General features: G+C 43.9%; 2 protein-coding genes across 2 annotated transcripts; both read right to left on the reverse strand.

Annotated features, from left to right (window-relative positions):
* Positions 1-7,067: 7,067 nt before the first annotated feature.
* On the reverse strand, positions 7,068-10,813 carry APX3 (ascorbate peroxidase 3). The gene is made up of 9 exons (XM_048684381.2): positions 10,509-10,813; positions 9,536-9,660; positions 8,971-9,020; positions 8,747-8,812; positions 8,619-8,667; positions 8,021-8,103; positions 7,864-7,943; positions 7,570-7,672; positions 7,068-7,495 (listed from the first exon to the last, which is right to left on the reverse strand). The coding sequence occupies exons 1-9, from the start codon at positions 10,619-10,621 to the stop codon at positions 7,289-7,291; spliced, it is 876 nt and encodes a 291-aa protein (XP_048540338.2). The 5' UTR covers positions 10,622-10,813; the 3' UTR covers positions 7,068-7,288.
* Positions 10,814-13,253: 2,440 nt separating this feature from the next.
* LOC147959375 (uncharacterized) lies at positions 13,254-15,785 on the reverse strand. Its single transcript, XM_087532634.1, has one exon. It carries the CDS (start codon positions 15,783-15,785, stop codon positions 13,254-13,256), a length of 2,532 nt encoding a protein of 843 aa, XP_087388760.1.
* Between the last annotated feature and the right edge of the window lie 402 nt (positions 15,786-16,187).

Raw genomic sequence — 16,187 nt, forward strand, 5'->3', positions numbered from 1 at the left:
TCCATCTTACAACTGTAGAACTTGTCGGAGACATCATATCTCTCGACCCGGGCATGAGCTTGGAAAACCATTTTCAGCTCTTCGAACATCTCATATGCTCCGTGTCGCTCAAAACGCTTTTGGAGCCCCGGTTCTAAGTTGTAAAGCATGCCACATTGAACGAGGGAGTAATCATCAACACGTGACTGCCAAGCGTTCATAACGTCTTGGTTCTCTGGGATGGGTGCATCACCTAGCGGTACTTCTAGGACATATGCTTTCCTAGCAGCTATAAGGATGATCCTCAGGTTCCGGACCGAGTCCGTATAGTTGCTGCCATCATCTTCCATCTTGGTTTTCTCTAGGAACGCGTTGAAGTTGAGGTTGACATGAGCGTTGGCCATTTGATCTACAAGACATTTTGCAAAGGTTTTTAGACTAAGTTCATGATAATTAAGTTCATCTAATCAAATTATTTAATGAACTCCCACTCAGACAGACATCCCTCTAGTCATCTAAGTGATACATGATCCGAGTCAACTAGGCCGTGTCCGATCATCACGTGAGACGGACTAGTCATCATCGGTGAACATCTTCATGTTGATCGTATCTTCTATACGACTCATGTTCGACCTTTCGGTCTTCCGTGTTCCGAGGCCATGTCTGTACATGCTAGGCTCGTCAAGTCAACCTAAGTGTATTACGTGTGTAAATCTGGCTTACACCCGTTATATTCGAACGTTAGAATCTATCACACTCGGTCATCACGTGGTGCTTCAAAACAACGAACCTTTGCAACGGTGCACAGTTAGGGGGAACACTTTCTTGAAATTATGTGAGGGATCATCTTATTTAAGCTACCGTCGTTCTAAGAAAATAAGATGTAAAACATGATAAACATCACATGCAATCAAATAGTGACATGATATGGCCAATATCATTTTGCTCATTTCGATCTCCATCTTCGGGGCGCCATGATCATCATCGTCACCGGCATGACACCATGATCTCCATCATCGTGTCTTCATGAAGTTGTCTCGTCATCTATTACTTCTACTACTATGGCTAACGGTTTAGCAATAAAGTAAAGTAATTACATGACGTTTATGTTGACACGCAGGTCATAAATAAATTAAGACAACTCCTATGGCTCCTGCCGGTTGTCATACTCATCGACATGCAAGTCGTGATTCCTATTACAAGAACATGATCAATCTCATACATCACATATATCATTCATCACATCCTTTTGGCCATATCACATCACATGGCACATGCTGCAAAAACAAGTTAGGTGTCCTCTAATTGTTGTTGCAAGTTTTTTACGTGGCTGCTATAGGTTTCTAGCAAGAACGTTTCTTACCTACGCCAAAACCACAATGTGATATGCCAATTTCTATTTACCCTTCATAAGGACCCTTTTCATCGAATCCGATCCGATTAAAGTGGGAGAGACAGACACCCGCTAGCCACCTTATGCAACTAGTGCATGTTAGTCGGTGGAACCAGTCTCACGTAAGCGTACGTGTAAGGTCGGTCCGGGCCGCTTCATCCCACGATGCCGCTGAATCAAGATAAGACTAGTAACGGCAAGTAAATTGACAAAATCAACACCCACAACAACTTGTGTTCTACTCGTGCATAGAAACTACGCATAGCCCTAGCTCTGATGCCACTGTTGGGAAACGTAGCAGAATTTTAAAATTTTCTACGCATCACCAAGATCAATCTATGGAGTCATCTAGCAATGAGGGAGAGGGGAGTGCATCTACATACCCTTGTAGATCGCGAGTGGAAGCGTTCAATAGAACGGGGTTGATGGAATCGTACTCGTCGTGGTCCAAATCACCGATGACCGAGCGCCGAACGGACGGCACCTCCGCGTTCAACACACGTACGGTTGGGAAGATGTATCCTCCTCCTTGATCCAGCAAGGGAAGGAGAGGTTGATGGAGATCCAGCAGCACGACGGCGTGGTGGTGGAAGCAGCGATGATCTCGGCAGGGCTTCGCCAAGCTTCAACGAGAGAGAGAGAGGTGTTACGAGGGGAGAGGGAGGCGCCAGGGAGTTGGGTACGGTTGCCCTCCCTCCCCCCACTATATATAGGGCCCCTAGGGGGGCGCCGGCTCTAGGAGATGGGATCTCCAAGGGGGGGCGGCGGCCAAGGGAAACTTGCCCCCCAAGCCAAGTGGGGCGCCCCCCACCCCTAGGGTTTCCAACCCTATGCGCAGGGGAGGCCCATGGGGGGCGCACCAGCCCACCAGGGGCTGGTTCCCCTCCCACTTCAGCCCATGGGGCCCTCCAGGATATGTGGCCCCACCCGGTGGACCCCCGAGACCCTTCCGGTGGTCCCGGTACAATACCGATTACCCTCGAAACTTTCCCGATGGCCGAAACTGGACTTCCTATATATAAATCTTCACCTCTGGACCATTCCGGAACTCCTCGTGACGTCCGGGATCTCATCCGGGACTCCGAACAACTTTCGGGTTACCGCATACTAATATCTCTACAACCCTAGCGTCACCGAACCTTAAGTGTGTAGACCCTATGGGTTCGGGAGACACGCAGACATGACCGAGACGACTCTCCGGTCAATAACCAACAGCGGGATCTGGATACCCATGTTGGCTCCCACATGTTCCACGATGATCTCATCGGATGAACCACGATGTTGAGGATTCAATCAATCCCGTATTCAATTCCCTTTGTCAATCGGTACGTTACTTGCCCGAGATTCGATCGTCGGTATCCCAATACCTCGTTCAATCTCATTACCGGCAAGTCACTTTACTCGTACCGTAATGCATGATCCCGTGACCAAACACTTGGTCACATTGAGCTCATTATGATGATGCATTACCGAGTGGGCCCAGAGATACCTCTCCGTCATACGGAGTGACAAATCCCAGTCTCGATCTGTGTCAACCCAACAGATACTTTCGGGGATACCTATAGTATACCTTTATAGTCACCCAGTTACGTTGTGACGTTTGGTACACCCAAAGCACTCCTACGGCATCCGGGAGTTACACGATCTCATGGTCTAAGGAAATGATACTTGACATTGGAAAAGCTCTAGCAAACGAACTACACGATCTTGTGTTATGCTTAGGATTGGGTCTTGTCCATCACATCATTCTCCTAATGATGTGATCCTGTTATCAATGACATCCAATGTCCATAGTCAGGAAACCATGACTATCTATTGATCAACGAGCTAGTTAACTAGAGGCTCACTAGGGACATGTTGTGGTCTATGTATTTACACATGTATTACGATTCCGGATAACACAATTATAGCATGAACAATAGACAATTACCATGAACAAGGAAATAAAATAATAACCATTTTATTATTGCCTCTAGGGCATATTTCCAACACTTATAGTGATGTGCATTACCGAGTGGGCCCAGAGATACCTCTCCGACAATCGGAGTGAAAAATCCTAATCTCGAAATACGCCAACCCAACAAGTACCTTTGAAGACACCTGTAGAGCACCTTTATAATCACCCAGTTACGTTGTGACGTTTGGTAACACACAAAGTGTTCCTCCGGTAAACGGGAGTTGCATAATCTCATAGTCATAGGAACATGTATAAGTCATGAAGAAAGCAATAGCAACATACTAAACGATCAAGTGCTAAGCTAACGGAATGGGTCAAGTCAATCACATCATTCTCCTAATGATGTGATCCCGTTAATCAAATGACAACTCATGTCCATGGCTAGGAAACTCAACCATCTTCGATTAACGAGCTAGTCAAGTAGAGGCATACTAGTGATACTCTATTTGTCTATGTATTCACACATGTATTATGTTTCTGATTAATACAATTCTAGCATGAACAATAAACATTTATCATGAAATAAGGAAATAAATAATAACTTTATTATTGCCTCTAGGGCATATTTTCTTTAGTTTAGTGTGCGTTTGGGGTTTAGGGTTTAGTTTCTATGTATTGTACATTACTTTTTAGGGCTTTAAGGTTACAGGTTTTTCCTCAATGTGATGACTATACTTTACTCCTTAGTGGTTGGGGTTTAGGCATTATAGTGTAGAATGTAGGGTTTATCCTTTATTGTTCACGAGTTAGTGTTTGTTTATGAATTTGGGTTCAGTTTTAGGGTTTCTATTTCTCAAGAAGTATCTCTAATTTGATTACTAATGGCTGGCCGCAAGTACTAAAGCAGACGAAATTGAAAGTTCAAGAGAAGCTAACATTCATGCAAGAACATAATAGTAGAGGGGTTTCCTGTTTGTTTCTTGGATTGCAGTATGAATTGAAACCTTACCAATACTTCAATTCAATAAAAACATTCCTTGCTTTCCCTACAATATTCAAACCATATTTCCGATTTAAATTATAAGTTCTTACAACTAAAACTTGCTACCACGAAATAAAAGTGCTAGGTTTCGTTTCCGATACTTACTCGACACCAACGTCATGCTCAGTTCGTTTATTCCCACAGATGCCACTGCCTTGCTTTGGCATGCGACCCATTTTTTTGTTCTCCCCTTGACTTCACTCGCGCGCTTGCTTATGAGACATGAACTTCTCCTACCCTCCCCCCCCCTTCCGCTGGTGCGCTTGGTTTCCACTATCATCCTGCAGATCTACTATCTTCTCACTTGTACTCGACGGTGCTCCCACCGATCGGCACACCTTCACCCCTAGAAGAATCCGCACCAACGACATATACTGCCACCGTATGCCAAAAAACCCCAATGGAGTTGAATACATGGCTTCATATGCAGGTAAATTTGCATCTATCTGGATTAATCTGATTCTTTGGTGCTCTATGTTGTATCCATATTTGTAATCTGTCTAGTTGTATATCGCTGCATTTTTCTGTTCTCGTGTTAGGGTTCTTATTCATAGTACCAAACATGAAAGCACTCAAAAGCTCTTTGCGGCCTCGCTCCGACACGCGACACATTCAATCTTACTCTGACACATGGCTTCGTTGCTTGCACGATATCTTCCTCCAATCCCCTTTCTCATGTTGCCCCTCAAGCCAATCTCTCCCCTCGATCCAACCCGAACGAGCCTGTGAAGTAATCTGCCCCTAAAATGGCAATGCATGCCTAACTCGTTGACACATGAGTGTGTAACACGGAGACTATGGGAGGGATTGAGGGATCATACCTTGTAAGAGTGTGGCTGATCCGAGCGCAAGAAGAGCAAACACAGACGAAAATCAAGACATGGTGATGGTGAAGAGACCGTGCGAAGCGAGAAGGAGAGGAGTCAGAGCGAACAGGGTAAATGGGAAAATGCTTCCATGTGATCTTGGTCGGATGAAAATGGACAAGACTCCCAAAATATGGATACCATCAATGTCAAACCGTATCAGAGTCGAGTAAATGGAAAAAAGAAATTGCTTCCATGTGATCTTGGTAGAATGAAAATGGACAAGACTCCCAAAATATGCATAACATCAACGTTGAACCGTGTCACAGCTCCGAGATTCATCATAGTCGCCAGTTTCAAACTAAGTGATGATGATTGCATCGCGCGGGAGATAAAGAAAGCGAACGCTCTTCGTGTAGTACACGCCTTGTTGCCCGGATGGAGTTTCATGCGCGCGAACGAAGCGCCAGTGATGCGTTGTACCATGGTGAATACGAGAGAACATTCTCTCATTATAATTACATATAAACAAATAAGCACTACACTGGTTTGTATCCGTGATGCGTGGCCGCGGGCATATGGATCTATGAACTCATGAGCTGCACCGAAGGGCTTGCCTAAAATGTCTCATCTTATCATATATGGATCCATGGAATTAGGGGTGCAGAGCGGCGCCTGAACCCGTCCTGCTTCATATAGGAAAGAGGGAATCAGGGAAACTTAGTCGTAGCTTTTCTCAAAAAAAAAAAAAAAAAAATCTTAGTTGTAGCTGAATTCTACTGTGCTAGTTCAGTTTGTGCTAGCTAGCGGATCTTGCGGGATGCCGCCTTGCACCCCCCTACCATGAGCTGTACGGGTGGGCTTGCGTAAAATTTCCTCTATGTCTTTACTCTAACAAACAATGGACCTTAAGTATACCAATATTGATAGGCATTTCATTTGCGCACCTCACTCGCTCTGACGCCGGGGAACGTGTGTTGTTTCTGCAGAGTTACGGCTACCCTACCTTGCAGACAACGAAACTGCCTTGCGTACGATATTTTTCCCATACGATTTTGTACGACAAGACACAGGCCCGTTCCCAACGTTTGGCCCCACTACACCAGAACAGTCTGCTCGTATGCAAAAATCGTATGAAGTTTGATCGTACCTATAGCAACGCTCTGCAGACAATTCCAAAGCTGCTGCACTTGTCTGTTCTCCAGAGAATTCCAAAGTTACTGCAGGTTATTTACTTTCATTTATATATTTGAAAAATGTGTGACCATGTCGTTCGTTTGGTCCCAAATCCCAGCTCAGCTCTCGGCTGCTACTGTTTCAAATCCAAAGAAAATGGAACTTCCCATTCCAATTGCTGACCTTGAATTCACCCTTGAGATTCTCTTAGAGTTTGGTCCCAGAGCTATTCCAAAGTTGATGAGCTAGTGACTAACTATGTTGTGCACGCAATCGCAAAACCAAGGCTAGTTCTGGTCAAGGCAAGCCCACTAGAAGAACATCACTATGTCCATGTTACCCTTGCTTAGAATCGCAATTGTTAGTATTAAAACACAAGGATATCATAGACTATTCCGAAGGTGGATGTGTGATCAGCATGGATCATCAGCGAGTTCACGTGTCGGTTGCCCTTGTAACTTGTCCAGAATTACTTGTCGAGGATGTACTTGATTACCTCTTTAGAAAACGTATGTACTTGATTACCTCTTTAGAAAACGTATCGTAAGGTTGGTACTCAACAAGTACAAAATAATCTAGCGTGTCAAACGGTTGGCACTCGTCAACAAGTAAAAAAAAACCATGGGGCTGCAAACAGGGCTGCTTACACCAAATTCCCTTCAAACAAGTTCCAACTTGTCGCTGTTGAATGGTCTCTATTGGTCAATATATGCACACTAGGTTGAGAAATATTTTCAGGACACAAACAAGATCTTTTGTATTGCACAAGAAACATGCCCAAAAATGCTTTTAATAGTAAGCATTCATTGTCACTGAAATATTCAAGTATGATGTATACATGAAGGAGATGTTCTCAAGAATGTTTGAAATATTTTAAGACTGCTGTTGGTTGTTCATCACTAGAGTTTTGTTATTTGAACCTGGCACTTATTTTTTTAAGAATAACTTGATACTTACTAAACAAGGCAATGCCATCCAAGAACTCATGAAACCCCTTACTTGCTCCTCTTGGAAGCCTCGTACAGGTAGCCCGCGATGACTACAGCTGCCGCAACTGCTACCCCAACTGCACTCTGTGCAAGTACAACAGCAGTTGAAACATCTGATTTTGTAGATGCTGCGCCACTGATCCGTGGTGTGAAGCCAAGTTCAGAAAGTTTCTTGTGTGATTCAGCGTAGTCCTTGAAGAAAGCATCCTCGTCCTGCAGTACGAAAGAGATAAGACATTGTTCTGAATCTGAAAGTTGGATTATGGAAATATCAAAAATCTGTGCACCTTTGCATAAAGCTCCACATAGCGTCTAAATTCAGGATCATCCAACAATGCCTTATCAGTAGGGAGCTTCAGAAGACCTTCTGATTCCCCTTTCAGTAGCTCACTGCAGTGAGGTTAACAAGCATTTCAGTTACACTGATTCTCCTTCTCAAATCTAGTCTCCAAAATAAGTCCCTCCGATCCATAACAAGTGTCGCGGTTTTGAACCAAGGTAGTTCAACCTTAGTTCAAAACCGCGACAATTATTCTGGATCGGAGGGAGTCGTAAATGTTATGGCTTTGTATTCAACTCACAGAAAGTATGAGTTGTCAAACTTCAGAGGATCACGAGTCCATGCACCGTCAAACCCAGACCTTTCAGGATGTGCCTTTCCCTAAGAGAAAAAGTCCATTACTATATACCGTGTTTCTGATGCAAAGGTGCTCCTACTTCACAGAATACAACAAGTACCAGACTGTGGCCCCCAGATAGTGCTACAATATCTTTGTCTGTTAAGCCCATTCGATAAAAGATGTCCCTCAGATGTGGTGCGCCTGCTCATGAAGAAATAATACAGATACATGTCTCAGTCACTGGGATGTGATTGCAAGGTGCAACAAGTACTCCTAGAAGACTGATCATATAAAGAAAGAAAGACAGCTCTTGTACATGAACAAATGACATAAGAAACATAGATCAGCATGCAATAATAGCTATAACACGTAAAAGGGCCAGTATACGGGTGATAGGTGAAGGTAAGAGTAGTTAAGCCTCCAATTTCTGAAGAAAAAATGCATGTAAAAGCTGTACATGAGGAGATTGGTGGAGTACAACCAGAAAACTGCACTGCTTGGAATGCCTGAAATCCCATCTCACACGGTAAAAAGTATCAAATGCCAAGAGCATGGTGTATGGACATGAGCAGACGGGTGCAGAAAATAATCGATGCAACTACATTTGATATGCCCATAAGGCCATTGGCCATATAACTTCTTAGATCACATTTTGATCAATTGCTTGAGATAGCAAGAAAACATTGACAGGTAGAAACAATAGTAGCAATAGTTACCTTTCTTAGCATCAGGAAGGCGCCCTTCAAGGGGACAAACTGACGAATCCTGATTCAGGTCCAAAGCAGTTAATATGTAAGCATCAGGAACAATGCATCCATTTCTGAAGAAATGATATTTCACATACACGTCTTCCAGGGATGAACTCAACAGTTGGACCCCCCGTGACTTCAACTGCAACTACTCCAGCAAGCTGGAAGTAAGATGTAGTTAGTAAATAGCTATAGAATTCACAGTTTTGCTGTACTCAATAGGAAGCATCGGCTCACATATGTGGAGGAGTATAGATGTTTTAGCAATCAATACTCGCTTAATTTAGACAAGAGCCAACTCAACCAAATTGTCAATTACCTGATAAAGGTCTGCATATGTAATCTTTGGATGCTTCGCTTTAATAGGCTCTGGCAACAAAGGACAGTTGAGTAAGCTATAATAACAATTTCAGTTATTTCCGCAGCGAAGAAAGGAACGGCTTAACAATAAACCAACAAATCTGAAATTAGTTAGTCGCGTGATTTGACAGAGTATCATTAGGACCAAATTGCAATTCTGTCTAGACCCTCTCAGAAGATAAAATAGAAGCGTTTAAGAATTCTCTTACTTGTGCATGCAGTGATGCAAATAAAGCAGCACACATAAGGATGCAATAGTTTACAACAGACCAACTAGGGTACTGTTAATTTCCGTGTGTAATCATCCTAAACTGTTTAACTTTCCAAAGGAAAATCAATTGCAATCTTGTCCTTAAGCCATTGCATGACGTACAGCGATAGAAACAGAGCTTTAACTTATGAGAAACTAATGAAAATGCCCAAACTGATTTCCTTAGGCTAAAGAGCCCTCATATAGGAAAATGAGTATTTTTACACAGTCATCTACTACCAGATTGGGCATTGGGTAAATATATAATACATACCGAGGAGATCAATAGCAATTTTTAAGCCAGCATTTGAACCATGGGTGTACTCTTCCTCGTATCTAATTGAACCATTTGCACCACCAGTTCTTGTGTTCACATCATACGTGCCAGCATCATGCCATCTGCAAGGGAGACCGAAGAAATTGAGTCTTCCAAATGGAAAAGCAAGGAAGTCCAGGATACACACAAAATCGTAACCATACAGGCAAACAATTGGAAGACAGATGTAGTTTTATGGGTGTTACTTATTAGATCTATACAATGCAGAGGGAGCAGTGTATACCTGCTTTCCTGCAACACATCAAAAAATAAATCAAGTGCGTAAGTTAAAAGCTACATGTTCAGAACTTCAGATAATGCCAAAGTTTTTATCCCTTTCATTGCCAGTGTGCATGGGCACCTGATCCTATTAGTGCATCACATATTTCTTCCCAAGTGCATATAACAGCACCCATCTCTGTAAAACACCACATGTAAAGAAAAGTTCAAGAGGCCAAGGTGCGAGAACGGGCAAGCAATTCGTCTCACTTATCCGATTGTTTGGCATGTGGGGGCAGTTCTCAACTTCTCTTGCTACTGTAAAACACTATAGTCCATGTGAACTAAATACCATACCCTCCTCATTAGATAATAATCGTGGCATACAGCCGAAATTCATAATCGCTGGAATCTCTAAAATCATGCACGTGAGGTGTTTGTCAAATTGCCTCGTCCGAAATCGATACAACAAACATGAAACAGGCCAGCGAGGCCTGGCATCTGAGGGCCGCGGCAGTAAAAAACCAACCCCATTAGTTCAAATCTGACATGCGCCTCAAGTCAGCAGTGGAACAACGCCGGTAGGTAATCGCAGGGCTTAAGCAAAACACGAGCTCTCCTCTCAGGCCGCGTGAACCAGGAGCAGACGAGCAAACAGAAGCAGCAGTATGGAGTAGGAGAGGATCAGGAGACTGGGGCTGGGAGTACGTACGCGAGGCGGAGCATGATGGGGGCGCATCCCTTGGAGGCGATGAGGGCGCGGAGGGCACGGCGCGCCCTGTCGACCTGGCGCAGGTACTCGGCGTCCACCACCGGAGCCGCCATCGCCGACGAGCCTAGAAGAGAAGAGATCGGCGGGGCGGGGAGCGAGGTGAGGTCTGAGGTGTGTTTGGGCTAAGAGGAGAGAGGAGCAGCGGCAGCGGCAGCGGGAATGGGGCGGAGGGGTGGAGGCGACGAGATAACGCGGAGCGAGCGATTGGCTGCTCCGCGCCGTCGAGTCGTGTTCTGCCGTCTTGGTTTTTACTTGGATCCACGCTACATGTGTACACTCCTGATGTGGTGAGGGCCCGCCGTCAATCCGTCACTTGTTTTGTTTGTTTTCGTTCCGTTGTGCTGGCAGCTAAGCAACAGCAATCAAGAGTGGCTGCTTCACGCCAAGATTGAGTTGTCTTCTTGAAGAATGCTGGGAACGAGTATTTGATGAAGTCAGCATCCTCCCAAATAGCTTCTGTCTCTGACAATTTTTCCCATTGTATCAGTCATTGGACGACTGGCAGATTGTGTCGAGGCACTTGCCGAACTTGCAGTACCTCCGTTGGGCCAGTCTTGATGGTGCCATCTTGGTTGACCATTGGCAGGTTCGGGCTGGGTATGAAATTGGGACCAATATGCTTCTTGAGCTGACTCATATGGAAAACTGGGTGTATTTGCACATGCTCTGGAAATTGCAGTTTATAAGCTGAATTGTCTATCTTATGCACAATTAGAAATGCACCATAGTACTTGTTTTGTAGTTTCAAAGCACCTCTGAATCCAAATGCTGTTAGTCTATAAGGTGCCATCTTAAGGTAGACCATATCACCCACTTCAAATACCCCTTCCACTCGTTTGAGATCAGCATATCATTTCATTCTGTTCTGGGCCTCGAGCAAATTGGATTTTAAGTGCTTCAATATTTGTTGTTTAGCCTCTAGGAAATTCTGTGCCTCCTCCTCCTGAGGACCAGGTATGTCAAGCTCAGAAATCATGGGTGGTGGGAAACCATACAAAGCTTGGAAGGGGGACATCTTGATAGTAGTGTGGTAGGTAGTATTATACCAAAACTCAGCTAATGGAAGCCATGAGCACCATTTCTTGGGTTCTGTGCTTGTCATGCATCTGAGATAAGTTTCCAGACATTGATTTACTCTTTCTGTTTGGCCATCAGTCTGGGGATGATATGCAGTGCTAAATCTCAGTTCACTCTTCCAAGCAGAAAAAATGTCTCTCCATAACTTGCTGGCAAAAATCCTGTCTCTGTCAGATATGATTAACTTGGGTGGGCCATGCAACTTTAAGACATTGTCTACAAATGCTTGTGCCACAGTGAGAACTGAGTATGGATGTGAGAGGGGCAGGAAATGAGCATACTTAGTAAACCTGTCAACCACTACCAGAATTACCTCCTTGCCTTGTGAATTGGGAAGGCCTTCTATAAAATCCATAGAAATGTGTTGCCATGCCATATCAGCTACAGGTATTGGATCAACCAGTCCAGGTTGCAGGCAGTTTTCATGTTTTGCTCTCTGGCAAATGGGACAAGCAGCAATGAATTTCTCTACTGATGATTTAAGTCCCTGCCAGTAGAAAATTGCTTTCACTCTGTGGTATGTTGCTCTAGTTCCTGAATGTCCTCCTACAGGGGAATTGTGCAATGATTCTAGCAACCTTGTTCTGAATGCAGGAATATTGCCCGCCACAATCCTTCCTTTGTACCTGATGATTCCTGCAATCAATTTATGATCTTCCAGAGTATTATCAGGAGTGAGTAACAGCTTCTCCAGTAATGCCTTGGTTTCAGGATCCTGTTGATAACTCTGAACTAACTCCTCTGCCCAGACAGGCGTGACAGTGGATATTGCCATGCAACTAGGTAGAACTCTTGAAAGAGCATCAGCAACTTTGTTGCAAACTCCTTTCTTGTACTGGATTTGGAAATTGAATTCCAACAACTTCATCCTTAGTTTGTGTTGCACACCTTCAGTTAGTTTCTGATGAGTGATGAACTTGAGTGATTGTTGGTTAGTCTTGATTATCAGTTCTCTGCCTAAGAGGTAGTGTCTCCATCTTTTCAATGCTTCTAGTATAGCCAAAGCTTCTTTTTCATAGGTTGACAATGCAGCATTTCTTGGGCAAAGTGCAGAGCTATAATATGCTATTGGCCTGCCCTGTTGCATTAAAACTGCTCCAATGCCCTTGCCTGAAGCATCAGTTTCTAAAACAAAAGGCTGAGAGAAATTTGGGAGTGCTAAAACTGGGGCAGTAATTAAGGCTTGTTGAAGCTGTGCAAATGTTGTGTCATGAATAGTTGTCCATGAGAACTGCCCCTTTTTAAGAAGATCATGTAGTGGTCTGCAAATAACTCCATACCCTTTTATGAATCTTCTATAGTAGTCTGCCAAACCCAGAAAACTTCTTATTTTTGTCACATTATCTGGTGTGGGCCACTCAGCAATGACCTTGATTTTCTTAGGGTCAGTTGCTACTCCCTCTGCTGAAATTATATGACCAAGGTATTCCACTTCTTGAATAGCAAACACACATTTAGATTGTTTAGCACACAACTTGTTCTCTCTCAACACTTGCAACACTGTCTGTATGTGCTCCCTATGTTCTTCAAGTGTTTTGTTGTAGATTAGTATATCATCAAAGAAAACTAGGACACATTTTCCGAGGTAAGGCCCAAAGATCTTATTCATTACTGCCTGAAATGTTCCTGGAGCATTTGACAGTCAAAATGCATGAGCAAGTACTCAAAATGCCCTAGAAAAGTTCTGAAAGCTGTTTTGTGCACATCATCAGGGTGCATCCTAATTTGATGGTAACCAGCTCTCAAATCAATTTTAGAAAAGTACTTTGCTCCATGTAACTCATCCAATAGATCTTCAATCACTGGTATTGGAAATTTGTTCTTGATAGTAGCAGCATTTAACTTCCTGAAATCAGTGCACAATCTCATAGATCCATCTTTTTTCTTTACCAGAATTACAGGAGCTGCATATGGACTCTGGCTGTGCCTGATAAAGTGTGCTGCTAGTAATTTCTTGATTTGTTCTTCCATTTCCCGTTTCTGATGTTGAGGAACTCTGTATGGTCTAGTATGAGGTGGGTCTATTCCAGGCTTAAGAGGAATAGTATGGTCACTCTCCCTAAGAGGAGGTAAGCTGGAAGGTTCTTCAAACAAATCAGCATACTCCAACAGGAGCTTCTGCACTTGTGGTGGTGTTTTAAATCCCCCAGGAGCTGCCAGCACAATGTTGTGCATTTGGAGGAGAAATCCTTCTGCCCCTTTTTCCAATAGCTTTGTTGTTGTTTTAGCTGGAACTTCTTCTGCAATTTCAGTGTTGTTGAATATAGCTGTAGTGACAGTTTGCTTGCCCTGGATAGTGAAACTGAATTTGTTCTTAGGCACATCAAATGCTACAGGGCTAACCAGAGAAAACCAATCATATCCCAAAATAATATCATGACTGGGTAGTGGTAAAACTCTAAAGTTGTGAGTTAACTTGAGTTTTGCCAGTTGAAACTCACAAGCAGGTGCTACAGTTGAAGATATGAGCTTGCCTCCTCCAGCTACAACAATAGTTCTTGGCTTAACAGGAAGCAGTTGACAGCCACATTTGACAGCAAAATCCTGGCTCATGAAGGAAGTTGTACTTCCTGAGTCTAGGAGGGCTACAACTCTTTTACCATTAACATGATCTATAACTGTGGGAGTTGGAACAGCTAGCTGTTGTCCCAATGCATGAGCAGAGATGAACATAACTTGTTCTTCTTCCTCCATCATTTCCTCTTGCTCAGGTGGAGTCTGCTCTTTAGTAGTGTCATGTTGTTCCATTGTTTCCTGTTGCATCATGTGCACATTTGGAATTAATTTGCATCTATGTCCAGGGACCCATTTGTCCCCACATCTCCAACACTCACCAGGTTTCTTGAATTTCTGATTACTGACAGTTGCAGTTTCAGGTTGTTTGGCTACTGTAACTGGTTGTTGTGAAGAAGTTGGATTCGGTTTACTGGGCATAGTATATTGTTGTTTCTGGTAGTAGTTGGAATAAGGAGTGTTCTGTTTCTTGGCTACAGGAAGCACTAGAGGGTGACAAGGTTCTACTTCTCTTGCTAAGCAGTAAGCATCAGTCAGTGTCTGTGGTTTGTGTGGTCTAATTTGGAATTTAATCCCTTCTCTGAGTCCATTTACATAGAATCTCACAAACCATAGCTCATTCAATTCTGGATTTTCCTCTTGAACTTCTGCCATCAAATCCTCAAATGTTTTAGTGTACACAGAAACTGTGATACTGCCTTGTTTTAATGTGTTGAACTTATCAGTTAAGTCATATGATCCTTGTTGTGAGAACCTTTTTACTACTTCTGCCCCAAACTCCTTCCAGGACAATTTCTTTTTGAGTAACCCAGATCTTCTTAACCATGTGTCTGCTTCATCTTGTATGTACATCTGTGCTAGGGAGACTTTATATTCCTCTGGTGCTCCACACATTTGAAAGTATTTGTTACACTGTCGTATCCAACCCACTGGGTCCTCACCATTGAACTTAGGAAAATCCAGCTTTGGTCCTCTAGTTATGGATTTCATAAACTGGGCCTGCATGTCCTGCTCATATGTTCTGTAATATCCTTGCCAGAGCTGCTTCTCTCTGTTTTGCTGGTAAAATTTGTTGAAAACTGGGGTGTGGCCTTCTTGCCTTGCAGTGACAGGTGTTCCTACATCACTAGCAGTTTCCTGTCTTCCTTGAGTTGCAAACCCTGGTGGAACTGTAGGTCTGGATGTTCTAATTGGTGGTAAGTTCTGCAGGTGCAACTCTTCCATTTGCCTTGATTTCTCTTTTTCAGCAGCTAACTGTTTCTTCAGTTGTTCAAGTTTGTCACTTGTGTCTGCAGGTTGTTCTTGATGTAAAGTAGGTGATTTAACTACTTGACTGGAACTAGGAAGTTGTGCCTCTGGTTGTTGGGTAGCATTTGGTAGCACCATATTCTTCAAAACTGTGCTGATGGCGGATAGTTGTTTGCTCAGATCAATGACAGCTTGTTCCACGTTGCCAACTTGCAGAGCTATATCTCCTTGTTTCTTACTCATGGATTGAACATCGGTCCGGAGTTTCACCACCTCCGAGTGCATCAGAGAATTGTCCTTCTGCAGAGCACCGAAATCATCGCGCAGAGAGAGAACCTCCTGCAGATCTGCGTCATCGATCGCCTTGGTGCGCCCCATCGCCTTGATGTGAGGGAGAGAGGAGGAATTTTACGGTCGAAATAATTCGGCAACCCTACTCTCTGCTCAGATCCTGCCGCCTTCTCGATCCTCTCCTCCTGAGCTGCACGAGCCAGCGATAGACAAGGAATTTTTCCACCGGAGAATTGTTCTCCAGCAACCTCTCCGCGCTACTGGTTTGCAGCCGAACAAATCGCCGCCTCCTACGCTGCCCTGGTACAAATCACCGCCGCCAACGCCACCCTGGTACAGATCGTCGCCACCCACGCTGCCTTGGTGCAAATCGGTCCCGATCTATTGAAGGGGAGGGAATTGGGTGGGATTACTCTTTCTCTGGATGAAAATTTTTGTGGCCGAGGAACAACCTTGCTCTGAATACCAATTTGTCAGACCCGGGTAGGA

Source organism: Triticum urartu, chromosome 7A, assembly GCF_056163025.1.
Source record: "Triticum urartu cultivar PI428250 chromosome 7A, HENAU_Tu73, whole genome shotgun sequence".
Lineage (NCBI taxonomy): Eukaryota > Viridiplantae > Streptophyta > Magnoliopsida > Poales > Poaceae > Triticum > Triticum urartu.

Coding starts and splice junctions, on each gene's coding strand:
- APX3 (XM_048684381.2), bottom strand. CDS start 10,621: ATGGCGGCTCCGGTGGTGGACGCCGAGTACCTGCGCCAGGTCGACAGG. Junction 9,661..10,508: donor CCCATCATGCTCCGCCTCGC/GTACGTACTCCC, acceptor TCTCCCTTGCAG/ATGGCATGATGCTGGCACGT. Junction 7,944..8,020: donor TATCTGGGGGCCACAGTCTG/GTACTTGTTGTA, acceptor TTTTTCTCTTAG/GGAAAGGCACATCCTGAAAG.
- LOC147959375 (XM_087532634.1), bottom strand. CDS start 15,785: ATGGGGCGCACCAAGGCGATCGATGACGCAGATCTGCAGGAGGTTCTC.